We start from the raw sequence: 17,450 nt of genomic DNA, 5'->3' as shown, positions 1-17,450 counted from the left end.
TCACTGGTCAGCGTATTACACCACGATCATCCAGCCGTTGTTACAAATAAAACCATAAATAATAATTTTAAATGTGATCTCATGGACTACCACTTCGAATCATGTTTTTTTACACATGCAACTGAAAACACATAACTATGTGAACAAAAAATAGTAGAGCACCATCCACTGATAAATCTTTTCTTATATTACCAACTCACCATGTCTTTATTAGGTAAAGTCTGAGTCCTTGTAAAAGTGTCTCCTCCATTAATACTGATCAGCTCCGCGTCTACAGGCGGAAATGGTGCGGGGAAAACCACCATGTCACTCTTGAGCGTGTCTGAGCTGAAGCAGACGTCATACTGCTGAGTAGATTTAGAGTAAGACCAGCTCCCGTCAGGGTGGGTGGTGATCATTGGGGCGCTGTACCTGCTGAAACTGCTGTCTGTCCTGTGACATTTGACAGCGATTAAACTGATGAGGCTCAGCAGAAAGATGACAGACACCGACACAATGGCGATCAGCAGATACAGGTTTAAATCCGAGATGCTCTCCTCGTTTATGGGCACATGTCTGAACTGAGTCTGGATGTCAGCTGTGCTTTCAACTACCACCACATCAATAGACAGTGTAGCTGACAGGGAGGGTTCTCCGTTATCAGAAACCAGCACCACCAAGGGGTGAGTTTTCAGGTCATTGTCACTCATTCTCCTCTTAGTCCTGATCTCTCCAGTGCTGGTTCCGATCCGGAAAAGGTTGTTTCCTTTAGGCTCAGAGAGGTGATAAGAAAGCAGCGCATTGTATCCAGAGTCTGCGTCTACTGCCCTGATCTTTGCCACAAAGTATCCCGCTTCAGCAGAATAGGGGATGTTCTCACTGTTAACGGAGCCGTGCTCAGAATAGGGAGCCAGAATCGCGGGACTGTTGTCGTTCTCATCCAGGATCAAAACGTTCACAGTCACGTTGCTGCTGAGAGGAGGAACACCGGAGTCTGTGGCCTGAACTTTAAACTGAAACGTTTTCATCTCCTCGTAGTTAAAGGACTGCAGACTGACTATGTCTCCTGTCTCTGAGTTGATATTTACGACTGACATTATAGGGGTAGTTTTTGAATCTGCGTATAATGAGTATGTTATCTTAGAGTTTTCATTTACATCAGGATCACCTGCAGTTATTGTGCATATACGAGCTCCAATTGGACCATTTTCATTTACATAAATATCAAAGCTAGGTTTAAGGAAACGAGGCGCATTGTCGTTGACATCAGAAACCTGAACAGTGATAACTCTTGTGCTGGATAGTCGTGGGGACCCTTCATCAGAAGCCACAATCGTGACGTTGTAAAAGGAGCATTCTTCTCTATCAAGAGCTCCATCTACAACTAAGGAGTAATAGTTTTTATAATTAGAATTCAGCTTAAACGGCGCAGAACCAATTACTCTACAGCTAGTCTGACCGTTTTTTCCTCCATCTTTATCAGTCACTGTCACTAAAGCCACAACACTTCCCTTTTCAGCATCTTCTTTAACGGGGTTCATGAGTGATGTCATCACAATTTCTGGGGCATTATCGTTCACGTCAGCTACCTCCACCAGCAGCTTCCCATTTGCCCTACGAGGCGAGGAACCTTTGTCTGTTGCTTGAACATGAACTTCATATGCCGACTGGGCTTCGTAATCCAAATTACCCTTAACTGTTATCTCCCCGGTCTCGGCCTTTATAAAAAATGCATCTGCAGGATTGAAGTTTGCACGCTTGACAAAAGAGTAAACAATCTCCCCGTTATCACCTTCATCTAAGTCAGTGGCATTTAGTTGTATTACCAGTGATCCAGCGGGCGCATTTTCATTTACACGTGCCTTGTAAAGTGTTTTACTGAATGTCGGCGTGTTGTCATTGACATCCAGAACATTTACAATTATCTCTAATGCTCCACTTTTAGGAGGTTTGCCTCCATCTGTAGCCGTCAGTGTGAGTTTAATAACAGCTTGTTTTTCACGATCCAACGCTTTTAGCAGTACTAATTCAGCCGATACATCGTGTTCTCCATTGCCCTGTACATCTAGGGAAAAGTATTCACTTGGACTCAACCTGTAAGTCTTTACTGAATTGCTGCCTGTGTCTGCATCAATAGCCAGAGGAAGCAAGAAATGATCGCCCCTTGGTGATAATTCAGATATGTTAAGTAAATGTGACTCTTCCACGAAAGTAGGTGCGTTATCATTTAAATCAACAATAACTACCTCAATGCGGTGTAGTACCATAGGGTTACTCAGTATGGCCTCTAAGTTTAGTGTGCATTTTATCGCTTTTGAACACAGCTCTTCACGATCTATTCGCTCATTAACATAAAGATCCCCTGTTTTAAAATTTGCCTCCAAATATTTCTTACTGTATCCAGATACAATATTTAGATTCCTCGTTTGCAGGTCTCGGACGTTGACATTTAAATCCTTAGCGATATTCCCCACCACAGTTCCTTTGTCCACCTCCTCGGAAACGGAGTAGTTAATCTGACCACCAGAGCAGTCCGTTAAAAACAGTATCAACAGCCACCGGGGAATTGAATTATTCCTTCCACTGCCCATAGCTGCTTTCAAAGAAAGGGGAGCGAATACAATTACATTTATCCATAAACCACCGTTCGACCGGCCAGTATTTTAAGTCTCATTCGCTTCAGTCCTCTCCTTTACATCGCCATTCGTGTTCCTCCCACAAAGCACTGGCAGTCTGCTGACGCTTCACACAGAAAAGGCGGCGACTGAAAACAGCGAGCTCATTAAAACGTGGTCATCAGCGACCCCGCGCGTTACAACCAGACATGAAAATACCTTTGAAAACTGCATCACACTGTCTGTTATATTGACACACATTATGTACTATATCTTACTATTTTACATTGGTCAAGAATAGTTAAGAAACTTTTTTAAATGACATAGATCGTCCTATAGAAAATGAAAATGATCTAACTTTGAAGTTAATATAATACATTGGAAAACAAACTAGCAATACAGAGGCAAGGGCAATATCAGCTACGTTCGACATAATAACCAAATGGATTTTAGATAACAATAAGAAAACTGACCCCATAAAAAAATAAAAAAGCAAGTGACCTGATTCAATCATGTCAAGTGAAAGGGTGGGATTCTCAAGAGGAAAAACAAACCGCCAGTATGTTTTCAGCACCACGGAAAGCGCCCTCTTAACCGGCGTGACTGTACGTCAGGAGATTTGGATTCCTGAGGGTCCTTTACTCATATCCGTTATGTGATTAAATGCAAAGGATTTCCATGCATTGGATCCTAGTTGATAATTGGAATCTGGTCCTAATTGGAAATGACTTTAATATGACTAATTATGTTGAATCGACCAGTATAAACATATTTTGCACACATCAGACTCATCAGAGTGAGACTTTCAATTATAGATTGTGGGGCAAAGGTTAGAAAAAAGAACTCACCTGTTCTTTATTAGGTAAAGTTTGAGTCCTGGTAAAAGTATCTCCTCCATTAATACTGATCAGCTCCGCATCTACTTGGGGAAACTGTGCGGGGAAAACCACCATGTCACTTTTGAGCGTGTCTGAGCTAAAACAGACGTCATACTGCTGAGTAGATTTAGAGTAAGACCAGCTCCCGTCAGGGTGGGTGGTGATCATTGGGGCGCTGTACCTGCTGAAACTGCTGTCTGTCCTGTGACATTTGACAGCGATTAAACTGATGAGGCTCAGCAGAAAGATGACAGACACCGACACGATGGCGATCAGCAGATACAGGTTTAAATCCGAGAAGCTCTCCTCCTTTATGGGCACATGTCTGAACTGAGTCTGGATGTCAGCTGTGCTTTCAACCACCACCACATCAATAGACACAGTAGCTGACAGGGAGGGTTCTCCGTTATCAGAAACCAGCACCACCAAGGGGTGAGTTTTCAGGTCATTGTCACTCATTCTCCTCTTAGTCCTGATCTCTCCGGTGCTGGTTCCAATCCGGAAGAGGTTGTTTCCTTTGGGCTCAGAGAGGTGATAAGAAAGCAGCGCATTGTATCCAGAGTCTGCGTCTACAGCCCTGATCTTTGCTACAAAGTATCCCGCTTCAGCAGAATAGGGGATGCTCTCACTGTTAACGGAGCCGTGCTCAGAATAGGGAGCGAGAATCGCGGGACTGTTGTCGTTCTCATCCAGGATAAAAACGTTCACAGTCACGTTGCTGCTGAGAGGAGGAACACCGGAGTCTGTGGCCTGAACTTTGAACTGAAACGTTTTCGTCTCCTCATAGTTAAAGGACTGTAGACTGACTATGTCTCCTGTCTCTGAATTGATATTTACTACTGGTGAAATCGGAATATTTTTGGGGGAGCTGTTTAACAAAGTGTAAGCTAGTTTTGCATTAGAATCCAGATCAGAATCAAACGCATTTATTGTAAAAATAACTGAGCCTGTTGGACTGTTTTCTTTAATATAAACATTGATCACAGGCTCCATGAATCGAGGTGCGTTGTCATTGACATCTGAGACCTGAATAGTTATGACCCTCAAACTGGAAAGTGATGGACTTCCTTCATCGGTGGCTGTAATGGTGATATTGTAAAAGTTTGTGTTTTCTCTGTTCAGTGGTCCATCTACTACTAATGAATAGTCATTATTATAGTTGGACTGTAGCTTAAACGGGGCAGATCCATCTACTTTACAGTGAGTTACGCCATTGTTTCCTCCGTCTTTGTCACTAACTGTAATTAAAGCAACTATTGTACCCAGTTCGGCATCTTCTTTGACTGGGGACATGAGTGAGGTCACTGATATTAATGGGGCATTGTCATTCACATCAATTATCTCTATCAGTAGTTTAGCATGTGCACTGCGAGGAGAATGGCCCTGATCCATTGCTTGAACTCTTACTTCATAAGCAGACGTCTCCTCATAGTCCAATATTCCCTTCACTGTGATTTCTCCTGTTTCTGAATTTAGATCAAAAATATTTGATGGGTCAATATTTCCCCGTTTAATCAAGGAATAGGATATCTTACTGTTCACTCCTTCGTCTAAATCTGTTGCATTCATCTTGATAACAGTAGTACCAGGAGTTGCATTTTCTTTGACACGAACTTTATAAAGAGACTTGCTGAAAGTGGGTGTATTGTCATTGACATCTATTACATTAACCGTTATTTGTAAAGTCCCTGATCTAGGCGGTTTTCCTCCATCTACAGCGGTCAAGAGAAGTGTGATTACTGGCTGTCTCTCTCGATCTAAAGCTTTCTGCAGCACTAACTCAGCAGATACACCGTGTTCTCCAGCGCTCTGTACGTCAAGTGAAAAATTTTCATTTTGACTCAGTTTGTAGCTTTTTACTGTGTTAATTCCTACGTCCGTATCTTCTGCTACTGGGAGCAGATACCGCTCTCCCACTGACAGGGATTCAGAGATGTTTAATATATGCCATTGTTCAACGAACGAAGGCGAGTTGTCATTTATGTCGACAATATTGACTTCGATGCGGTGTACATTCATTGGATTATTTAAAGCTGCCTGTATTTTAATGGAACATTTTAACAAATGTGAACAAATATCCTCCCGGTCTATTCTCTCATTAACAAAAAGGTTCCCGGTCCGTAAATTTACATCGAAATATTTCTTACTGTAACTCGAAACAATGCGCAGGTGCCTTGTCTCCAGTTCTTGTACATTCAGGCTTAAATCCTTTGCGATATTTCCCACCACTGTGCCTTTGTTCACCTCCTCGGATATGGAGTAAGACAACTGCGAAGCAGACCAGTCACAAAGACAAAGCAGTACAACAATATAGATCCAGACGTATCTTTTTTGTCGTTGCACATACATTGTTTATGCTCCAAAACGGATAGCCACGATAGACCATTTATCCACAGTACAAATATTTCCGTCAGTACCAGTAATGCTTTGTTTGGGCACCTTCTTTTCTCGCCCAAAACACTGCCGAGTGTCCAGGAAACTAATGAGCAATGACGATTTCATCTTCCCACCCCGGAGGTGGAGTTACAAATGCACGAAAACATTCACATCTACGGTCTCCAGCGACATCATGCGGTAAATAAATGCTTGGCACAACTTGATCAAGCAATGTGCAGCAAACAGCACACCACTGGAGTTTGACTGGCCTAAATGCATGAACAATTAGTTTAAAAACATTCGCCCTTACATTCCTAAACACGGGATTTAATATACAATTTTAATAACCAAAAGACCTGGGGGAAGTCGAATTAACTAAATATTTTAGTGGAGTCATGCATTTACTTTTACTGTTAAAGTAATGTGATTTTTAAGCTTTCTAATAATAAAATAATGCTGATTGAAAACAACAAAGACATGATGTTTTAAATTAGGACGGCGCACAGGCTAAACGTTGAAAGTCTGATTTTATGACCGCAGAAAGCTTCATTTAATCACTCAACGATATTATGTTCCGGCTTTTCTCCAAAAAGCGAACAGTATTTCAGAATTTAAATACAACAAAGAAACCCTGAAATCAAAAGTATAATCTCCGCATCACTTGAGGGCTGTCTCAATGCACCTTATGAGTTGTAAGGTCAATTTGAACTACGGTGCTGAAGTCTTCAATCAGGAGCTTGGTTTCGGCAGGATAGTTCTGTTTGTGTTTTAGCAGAACAGTTTAAATACAAAGTACAACTATTGTCTTTGACCTTTTAGAGCATTTTCACTTTTCATTTATGGACATTATTTACTGAAAGACAAACAAATTGCCCAGTTATTTTAACTGTTGGCTAAACCAACACATTAGAAAAACAAGAGACCTAAATGTTATTGCTAGACTGGGGTGTTTTATCTATATTGTATCAGTTATAGATAGGAGCAAGGTACGTGGCACCAATTCTAACGCTTTTTCGCTTTATATGAAAATTACAGTCAATTGAACAGATCTTGATAAGCTTTGTAAGTAAATGCATAAGGTAAATCTACTGTTTCTTCAACAGCCAACAAATGTAATCATTTTTGGTATCGTGCTGACACATTCGTTTTTTTATTTCATTATGCATGGGTGGTATATTGCAAAAAGCATTAAATAGAAGTCATTTGAACTCATAAGCAGTCAGGGAAAAAAATTCAGTTAACGCTGAATTAATTAGCAAATATTCAAGCATTCATTATAAATAGCACCCTACCTTCTCTTTATTAGGTAAAGTCTGGGTCCTGGTAAAAGTGTCTCCTCCATTAATACTGATCAGCTCCGCATCTACTTGAGGAAACTGTGCGGGGAAAACCACCATGTCACTTTTGAGCGTGTCTGAGCTGAAACAGACGTCATACTGCTGAGTAGACTTAGAGTAAGACCAGCTCCCGTCAGGGTGGGTGGTGATCATTGGGGCGCTGTACCTGCTGAAACTGCTGTCTGTCCTGTGAAATTTGACAGCGATTAAACTGATGAGGCTCAGCAGAAAGATGACAGACAACGACACAATGGCGATCAGCAGATACAGGTTTAAATCCGAGAAGCTCTCCTCGTTTATGGGCACATTTCTGAACTGAGTCTGGATGTCAGCTGTGCTTTCAACCACCACCACATCAATAGACACAGTAGCTGACAGGGAGGGTTCTCCGTTATCAGAAACCAGCACCACCAAGGGGTGAGTTTTCAGGTCATAGTCACTCATTCTCCTCTTAGTCCTGATCTCTCCGGTGCTGGTTCCGACCCGGAAAAGGTTGTTACTTTTGGGCTCAGAGAGGTGATAAGAAAGCAGAGCATTGTATCCAGAGTCTGCGTCTACAGCCCTGATCTTTGCCACAAAGTATCCCGCTTCAGCAGAATAGGGGATGCTTTCACTGTTAACGGAGCCGTGCTCAGAATAGGGAGCCAGAATCGCGGGACTGTTGTCGTTCTCATCCAGGATCAAAACGTTCACAGTCACGTTGCTGCTGAGAGGAGGAACACCGGAGTCTGTGGCCTGAACTTTAAACTGAAACGTTTTTATCTCCTCATAGTTAAATGACTGCAGACTGACTATGTCTCCTGTCTCTGAGTTAATATTTACTATTGATGAAATCGGAATATTTTTTGGGGAGCTGTTTAACAAAGTGTAAGTTAGTTTTGCATTAGAATCCAGATCAGAATCAAACGCATTTATTGTATAAATAACTGAGCCTGTTGGTCTGTTTTCTTTTATATAAACATTGATCACAGGCTCCATAAATCGAGGTGCGTTGTCATTGACATCTGAGACCTGAACAGTAATGACCCTCACACTGGAAAGTGATGGACTTCCTTCATCGGTGGCTGTAATGGTGATATTGTAAAAGTCTGTGTTTTCTCTGTCCAGTGGTCCATCTACTACTATTGAATAGTCATTATTATAGTTGGACTGTAGCTTAAACGGGACAGATCCATCTACTTTACAGTGAGTTACGCCATTGTGTCCTCCGTCTTTGTCACTCACTGTAATTAAAGCAACTATTGTACCCAGTTCGGCATCTTCCTTGACTGGGGACATGAGTGAGGTCACTGATATTAATGGGGCGTTGTCATTCACATCCATTATCTCTATCAGTAGTTTAGCATGTGCACTGCGAGGAACAGTGCCTTGATCCATTGCTTGAACACTTACTTCATAAGCAGGCGTCTCCTCATAGTCCAATATTCCCTTTACTGTGATTTCTCCTGTTTCTGAATTTAAATCAAAAATAAATAATGGGTCAATATTTCCCCGTTTAATCAAGGAATAGGATATCTTACTGTTCACCCCTTCGTCTAAATCTGTTGCATTCATCTTGATAACAATAGTACCAGAAGTCGCATTTTCTTTGACACGAACTTTATAAAGAGACTTGCTGAAAGTGGGTGTATTGTCATTGACATCTATTACATTAACCGTTATTTGTAAAGTCCCTGATCTAGGTGGTTTTCCTCCATCTACAGCGGTCAAGAGAAATGTTATTACTGGCTGTCTCTCTCGATCTAAAGCCTTCTGCAGCACTAACTCAGCAGACACACCGTGTTCTCCAGCGGTCTGTACGTCAAGCCAGAAATGATCATTTTGACTCAATTTGTAGCTTTTTACTGAGTTAGTTCCTACGTCCGTATCTTCTGCTACTGGGAGCAGATATCGCTCTCCTGTTAAGGATGATTCAGAAACATTCAACGTGTACGTTTTTTCAATAAAAACAGGGGCATTGTCGTTTATATCCAAAACATTAACTTCTATTCGATTTGCAGTCATTGGATTTTTTAAAACGGCTTGTATCTTGAGGGAGCATTTTAGCAAATAAGGACAAAGCTCCTCTCTGTCTATTCTTTCGTCAACAAAAAGGTTCCCGGTTCGCAAATTCACGTCAAAATATTTCTTACTGTAACTCGAAACAAAACGTAGATCCCTAGTCTCCAGTTCCTGAATATTGATGTTTAAATCCTTGACGATATTTCCCACCACGGTCCCTTTGTTCACCTCCTCGGATATGGAGTATGACAACTGCGAAGCAGACCAGTCACAAAGACAAAAAAACACAACGTAGTGGAACCAGAAGTGTTCGTATTGGCGTCGAATGCACATTGTTGATGTCGCAAACACAGTGAACCAAATCAATGATGTACACTCTCAATAGAGTTATTTCCATCCAAACAAATGGGTAGTTAAACCCCTGCCTTTCTCCTCAAGGCCTTCCGCGTGTGTACTGATGGATGATGACGACTGGATTTTTCCAATGCACGGAGGAGGAGTTCCCAACATAAACTGACTTTTATATCCGTGGTCTTCAGCGACATCATGTGGTGAATTTTAGGTAAGGGAATGCTGTCCAAGGCATCACATAACCACACAACACGTTAGAAATTGAACTAAATTGTATGTTCAGTATGTAAACAATGAGAGTTTTCCGGCCCTGAGTTGACAAAAGTGATAAACTGCAAAGAGTGCGACCTATATCAAAACACTATGACTAGTACAATTGTTTCTTAAACATCCCGTCCAAAATGTAAAGTCATATTTATACGAAATAATTAATTCAAGAAAGATTTTGCTTCAACAAAAGATGACACAGAAACATGCTGCTGACCCAAGGCTTAGCACCATGGACAGCAACTGTTCTTTGTATTGAAAATTACAGCAGAATTACGTATCTACAACTAGACACACCACTTTTTATACAGATGTAGAGCAGATATAACATGAATACATATTTTGAACAGCCATAAAAGCAGCGGCATTTGGTCCTGAAAGACAAAGACCAAGCTTAGCACCACGGAGAGCTCAATCGACACCCGCTAAAAACCTTTTCGCTCTTGGAAAAGTAACTGAACAATCTCGGCAAAGACAAATGACACATGGCAGAAATTCTGACCGGGTTGGAAGTTATTGCACAATTTCTATTTAGATAATCAAACCTATATATCATGGGCTTAAGTTAAGCTATCATGGGATAATAAATTAGTTGAGGCATGAAGGGTCATACTTTGTGCGCTTCTAATTGTATTAGTTAACTTTTTTTACCTTCTCTTTGTTGGGTAAAGTCTGAGTCCTGGTAAAAGTGTCTCCTCCATTAATACTGATCAGCTCCGCGTCTACTTGGGGAAACTTTGCGGGGAAAACCACCATGTCACTTTTGAGCGTGTCTGAGCTAAAGCAGACGTCATACTGCTGAGTAGATTTAGAGTAAGACCAGCTCCCGTCAGGGTTTGTGGTGATCATTGGGGCGCTGTACCTGCTGAAACTGCTGTCTGTCCTGTGACATTTGACAGCGATTAAACTGATGAGGCTCAGCAGAAAGATGACAGACAACGACACAATGGCGATCAGCAGATACAGGTTTAAATCCGAGAAGCTCTCCTCGTTTATGGGCACATGCCTGAACTGAGTCTGGATGTCAGCTGTGCTTTCAACCACCACCACATCAATAGACACAGTAGCTGACAGGGAGGGTTCTCCGTTATCAGAAACCAGCACCACCAAGGGGTGAGTTTTCAAGTCATTGTCATTCATTCTCCTCTTAGTCCTGATCTCTCCGGTGCTGGTTCCGACCCGGAAAAGGTTGTTTCCTTTGGGCTCAGAGAGGTGATAAGAAAGCAGCGCATTGTATCCAGAGTCTGCGTCTACAGCCCTGATCTTTGCCACAAAGTATCCCGCTTCAGCAGAATAGGGGATGCTCTCACTGTTAACGGAGTCGTGCTCAGAATAGGGAGCGAGAATCGCGGGACTGTTGTCGTTCTCATCCAGAATAAAAACGTTCACAGTCACGTTGCTGCTGAGAGGAGGAACACCGGAGTCTGTAGCCTGAACTTTAAACTGAAACGTTTTCATCTCCTCATAGTTAAAGGACTGCAGACTGACTATGTCTCCCGTTTCTGAGTTTATGTTCAAAATCGCATCGGACATGGGATACCTTTTCAGATAACTATCCAACAATGAATAACTCAGTTTAGCATTTTCACCTTCATCTGCATCGTGTGCAGTCATTCTTGTAATAATATCTCCAACTTTGCTATTCTCTTTTACGTAAATATTTACATTGGCATTTTGGAAATGGGGCATGTTGTCATTAATATCAGAAATTTGCACAGTGATCACAGTAGTACTGGAAAGAGGCGGACTACCTTCATCGGCAGCGGTAATAGTTACATTGTATACTGATTCAACCTCTCTGTCTAGGACACCGTCAACCATCAATGAGTAGTAATTTTTGTAATTTGACGTTAATTTAAAAGGAAGTAAATCTTTAATTGCACACGTTGTTAGGCCGTTTTGCCCTCCATCTTTATCAGTCACAGACACCAAAGCAACGACTGTTCCAAATTCAGCACTTTCTTTTACTGGACTCATTAGTGAAGTCACAGAGATTTCTGGTGCATTGTCATTGACATCAACCACCTCTACCAGCACTTTAGAATAACCACTGCGAGGGGAAGCGCCTTGGTCAGTTGCTCGTACTCGCAATTCATATGCATTATTTTCCTCGTAATCCAAATTAGCTTTCACAGTGATTTCACCACCTTCAGCGTTAACAATGAATTTTTCAGGAGAGTCATCATTTCCTCTTCTCATTAAATAATATTTGATGTCTGAATTTGGACCTTCGTCTAAATCGGTTGCATTTAACTTCAGTATTGTCGTACCTGCAGAAACATTTTCTGGGACACTTACTTTATAAAGTGACTTGCTAAATGAAGGCGTGTTATCGTTAACATCTATCACATTCACCAGAATCTGCATCGTGCCAGATCTAGCAGGTTTTCCTCCGTCTACAGCGGTTAATGTCAGTTTGATTAAGGACTGTTTCTCTCGGTCTAATGTTCTCTGCAACACTAACTCAGCAGACACACTGTCACCTCCACTACTTACATCTACTGCAAAATGCTCGTTGGGACTCAACTTGTACGTTTTCACTGAATTACTGCCAGTGTCTGCATCTTGGGCGATGGGGAGCGGATATCGCTCCCCCGTTGAAGAAGACTCGGAAATGTTAAACACATGGGTTTTCTCGGAGAATGAAGGTGTATTATCATTGATGTCAAGAATGCTGACCTCAATGCGATAAACATTTATAGGATTGCTTAACAGCCCCTCTATATTTAAGGAACACTTGGGTAAATTCGGGCAAAGTTCCTCGCGGTCTATTCTTTCGTTAACAAACAAGGACCCTGTTCTTAAATTTGCCTCGAAGTATTTCTTACTGTATGCTGACACAATCCGTAATCCTCGCTCTTCTAGTTGCTGTGTTTGAATATTTAAATCCTTAGCGAGATTCCCCACTACTGTGCCTTTGTCCACCTCCTCGGAAAGAGAATAGGAAATCTGAGCAGCAGACCGGTCACATAAACAAAGAATAATGGCGAACAACATCCATTCAGCTCCTAAATAGTGTCGACGACTCATCATGTTAAATTGATTCATGATTAATCTAACAAATTTCATTAATCCACGGAAACAGGAAAATATCCTAAGGACTATACGGAGCTCCTTTCATTTAGATATTACATCAACAAAATCAGCCCCTACGAAGGACACAGGCTGCTCCTTTTTACACAGACACGAAGGGAGGAGTTTTAGATCATTAATGAACAAAATTGATTGTGTGGTCTCGAGCGACATCTTGTGTTGATTTGATAGATCGCAGTGAAGTCCCGGTCGATGTGGCAGAGTTTTTTATTTACAGCAGACCTGTACAATTGATTGGCAGATTATGTGGGACATTTTAGCTACTTGCCGCGAAACAGGAACACGGAAGAAGTCAGGTCACTGGATACCCAATTATTCAAAAAAGTATAGACATGGATATTCAAGAGAATAATAATATACTGATGAGTAAGGCTAAAAATAAAGCTTTATAAAAAGCTACAAAGACAAAAACATTACTTTTTAAATGTGCAGAGCAAGCATATGTTATAACAAGTACAATACGAGTTCACTCCAAATACAGACAATGCCAGGAGACTGAGGAACCCAGAGTCAGAGCAGCACCCTGGAGAGCGCCTGTCCAATTACATAGCGTGTACTTTCCTGTTCAATTAAAGCAACTAAGGTATATCGAAAATACTGTGCTCTACTGAATAGTCTTATTGCACTTTGCCTTTTCTTTATTAGGTAGAGTTGGGATCTTGATAAAAGTGGGACCTCCAATCAAACACTGTAACAATGAATATAATTTTTAAAATATGCATTCAAATATTCAGCACCACGGAGAGCGGCGAAATGACCACCAGAGAAAAGACCTAAAATTTGTTCAGCACCATGGACAGTCGCAGTTTTAAGAAGTTATTGTGTGACTGACTACTGTACTGTAAAATTCTTGTTCTAAAATTCTTCCTAAACCATCCTTGACACAGATAATACTGTTAAATGTATCTCCCAGCAAAGCGCGATCACACCAACCGGCAAACGGCTTTATGGAAAAAGGTTAAAAAAATGAAAAGTATTTTCTAGAATAACACTTCATAATTGTAGGAAAAATAATTAAAAATAATGTTTAACATGAACATGATAATTATCTTAACACTTCAATCTTGTACAATCCAGGGGCGTAAATAAGATAATCCCCAGTTAAAAACAGAAAATATATGGCCATAAAATGTTAGAAAACGAATTACTTAGAACAATGTAATCTCGCGTCGCTTTGCTTACCTGTTCTTTATTAGGTAAAGTCTGAGTTCTGGTGAAAGTGTCTCCTCCATTAATACTGATCAGCTCCGCATCTACAGGCGGAAACTGTGCGGGGAAAACAACCATGTCACTCTTGAGCGTGTCTGAGCTGAAACAGACGTCATACTGCTGAGTAGATTTAGAGTAAGACCAGCTCCCGTCAGGGTGGGTGGTGATCATTGGGGCGTTGTACCTGCTGAAACTGCTGTCTGTCCTGTGACATTTGAGAGCGATTAAACTGATGAGGCTCAGCAGAAAGATGACAGACACCGACACAATGGCGATCAGCAGATACAGGTTTAAATCCGAGAAGCTCTCCTCGTTTATGGGCACATGTCTGAACTGAGTCTGGATGTCAGCTGTGCTTTCAACTACCACCACATCAATAGACACAGTAGCTGACAGTGAGGGTTCTCCGTTATCAGAAACCAGCACCACCAAGGGGTGAGTTTTCAGGTCATTGTCACTCATTCTCCTCTTAGTCCTGATCTCTCCGGTGCTGGTTCCGATGCGGAAGAGGTTGTTTCCTTTGGGCTCAGAGAGGTGATAAGAAAGCAGCGCATTGTATCCAGAGTCTGCGTCTACAGCCCTGATCTTTGCCACAAAGTATCCCGCTTCAGCAGAATAGGGGATGCTCTCACTGTTAACGGAGCCGTGCTCAGAATAGGGAGCGAGTATCGCGGGACTGTTGTCATTCTCATCCAGGATCAAAACGTTCACAGTCACATTACTGCTGAGAGGAGGAACACCGGAGTCTGTGGCCTGAACTTTGAACTGAAACGTTTGTATCTCCTCATAGTTAAAGGACTGCAGACTGACTATGTCTCCTGTCTCTGAGTTAATATTTACAATTGAAGCAATTTGAGTGGTTTTGGGAAAATGATTTACTAAGTGATAGGTTGATTTCGCGTTTTCGTTTAAATCTGAATCAAACGTCGTCAGTGTGTAAATAGTAGTTCCAACTGGGTTATTCTCTTTTATATATATACTGATGAGAGGTTCTGTGAATTGAGGGGAATTGTCATTGACATCCGAAACTTGAATGCTAACGACACTGGTGCTCGACAGAGAAGGAGAACCTTCATCTGCAGCCATAATTGATACGTTATACTGGGAAACACTCTCTCTGTCAAGAGGCCCATCAACCAATAAAGAATAATAGTTTTTATAGTTGGATTTTAATTTAAATGGCAGAGAACCTGTTATTTTACAGTTTGTCACGCCATTTTTACCTGCATCTTTATCAGTAATAGTCACCATAGCAACGGCCATACCAATTTCAGCATCCTCTTTGACTGGACTCATCAGTGATGACACAGATATTTCTGGAGCATTGTCATTGACATCAATAACTTCCACTAAGACCTTGCTATGTGCACTTCGGGGAGGTGCTCCTTTATCTCGTGCCTGAACTCGGATCTCAAATGCTTGATTTTCCTCATAATCTATATTGCCTTTTACTGCAATTGCTCCAGTATTTTCATCCAAGGTGAATTTGTCATCCAGTTTTAAACGTCCCTTTTCACTAAAGGAGTAAATAAGTTGACCATTAACCCCGTGATCTAAATCAGTAGCTGTCAGCGTTAATAAATGTGTGCCAATGTTTGCATTTTCAAGCACTTGGACCTTGTAAAGGGAGCTACTGAAAATGGGAGAATTGTCATTTACATCGAGAACATTCACTTTTATCTGTAAAGTCCCTGTTTTGGGAGGTTTTCCACCATCGATGGCAGTCAGCGTTAGTTCAATAACTGTCTGTTTTTCTCGGTCTAACGCTTTCTGCAGCACTAACTCTGCAGACACACTCTGCTCACCAGTTTTCTGTATATCCAAAGAGAAATACTCATTCGGGCTTAATTTGTAAGTCTTCACAGAGTTTGTACCTACGTCTGCGTCATGAGCTGTGGGCAGCGGATGAGTTTCTCCGACATTTGAAGACTCAGACATGTCAATTGTAAGTATTTCTTCGAGAAAAGACGGCGCATTGTCGTTAATATCAGAAATTAGAACTTCAATCCGTTGAAGACTGCGAGGGTTAGTCAGTACAGCCTCTATATTTAAAGAGCACCTTACTGTATTAGGACAAAGCTCCTCCCGATCTATCCTTTCGCTAACGAAGAGCACCCCAGATTCGAAATTTATGTCGAAATACTTTTTGTTATACCCGGAGGTGATCTGAAGACCCGACGACTGAAGACGCTGCACATTGAGGTTCAAATCCTTAGCCAGATTCCCCACCGCCGTGCCTTTGTCCACCTCCTCTGAAATGGTATAGGATATCTGAGCCACGGACCAGTCGCAAAGACAAAGCAGAGCGAAAAATAGACTCCCAATATTATCCCATTGTTCCCGACCAGCCATCGCCATTGATACTGTAGCAACCAGTTCTGGTTTCTGCCTTTTGGCCTGTGCACGAACGATAAAAAGCAGCCTTTCTTATACATCCATGCTGCCGTGTGGTCCACCCTTTAGGGCTTCAGCTGGACGCCAATTTCACAAAGCAGTGAAGCACCTCCCCACGGTGACGTCTCGTTTTTTTTTTTTTGTTTGTTTGTTTGTTAAGAATAAAGGAGGAGTTTGTAAACGCTGAACACAATAATGCATGGTCTCTAGTGACACCGCGTGACCATTTTGTATATAGTAATACCACCTAAAATAAAACGATTTATCATTAAAAATATAGAAATTTTATGGATAATGAAGCCATAAAAGTATTTAATTTAAAAGTCTTACACTCTTCTACTAAACAGTTTTAATAACTAAAATATGCAGTTTAATCCGTCTCGTTATTCCTTAACATTATGCCTATTACCGTGGATATTTACTACACACTATAACAACTAATCTGCAAAATGTGAGCTTCAAACATTCAGCACTATAGAGAGCAGCAAAATGACCAACACACAGAAAAGATGGAAAATGTATTTTGCATGATTGACTACCCGACTAAGCAGTGATTGTTTGACTCAGACTACAGTATCCAATTCTGTAACTTATTGTGCTATAATTCTTCTTAAATCATTCTCGACACAGATAATACTCCCGAATGCACCTGACAGATTTTCTAGTTCTCAACAAAGCGCCATCAAACCAACCACAAAATTTATTGAGAAAATATCTAAAAAATAAAAGATCTGGTAGACTATAGACACATTCTGTAAGCAGACAAATGCTGTATGCATTTGGGTTATCAATCCATTTAAATATATGTGTAAGTATAGCTGTACTTTTCAATCCTGTACAATCGAGGGGCGCGAATAAAATTAGTTTTCCAAAGTTAAAAGCAAACATTAGCACACAAATAAAAATAAATAAAAATAAAACAAAACAAACTAAAACATAGGTTATAATGT

General features: G+C 41.1%; 1 protein-coding gene across 35 annotated transcripts in view; it reads right to left on the bottom strand.

Annotated features, from left to right (window-relative positions):
* LOC137133958 (protocadherin alpha-C2-like) overlaps positions 1-17,450 on the bottom strand; it is a 165,334-nt gene that overhangs the window by 35,586 nt on the left and 112,298 nt on the right. Inside the window, exon 1 of one of the 35 annotated variants that reach the window (XM_067518192.1) lies at positions 14,080-16,160. The exons of 31 other annotated variants lie outside the window; for them this stretch is intronic. In XM_067518192.1, the coding sequence (XP_067374293.1) occupies positions 14,080-16,044 (1,965 nt within the window). In that variant the 5' untranslated portion in view covers positions 16,045-16,160. Of the gene's footprint in view, positions 1-200; positions 2,733-3,442; positions 5,614-7,140; positions 9,309-14,079; positions 16,161-17,450 lie in introns of those variants that run through there. 3 more of the 35 variants (XM_067518188.1, XM_067518189.1, XM_067518167.1) reach the window with 3 other exon arrangements.

The sequence above is a fragment of the Channa argus genome, chromosome 10 (assembly GCF_033026475.1).
Source record: "Channa argus isolate prfri chromosome 10, Channa argus male v1.0, whole genome shotgun sequence".
NCBI lineage: Eukaryota > Metazoa > Chordata > Actinopteri > Anabantiformes > Channidae > Channa > Channa argus.
The sequence above is the reverse complement of the archived record's forward strand: the minus strand, read 5'-3'. Positions and strand labels throughout refer to the sequence as shown.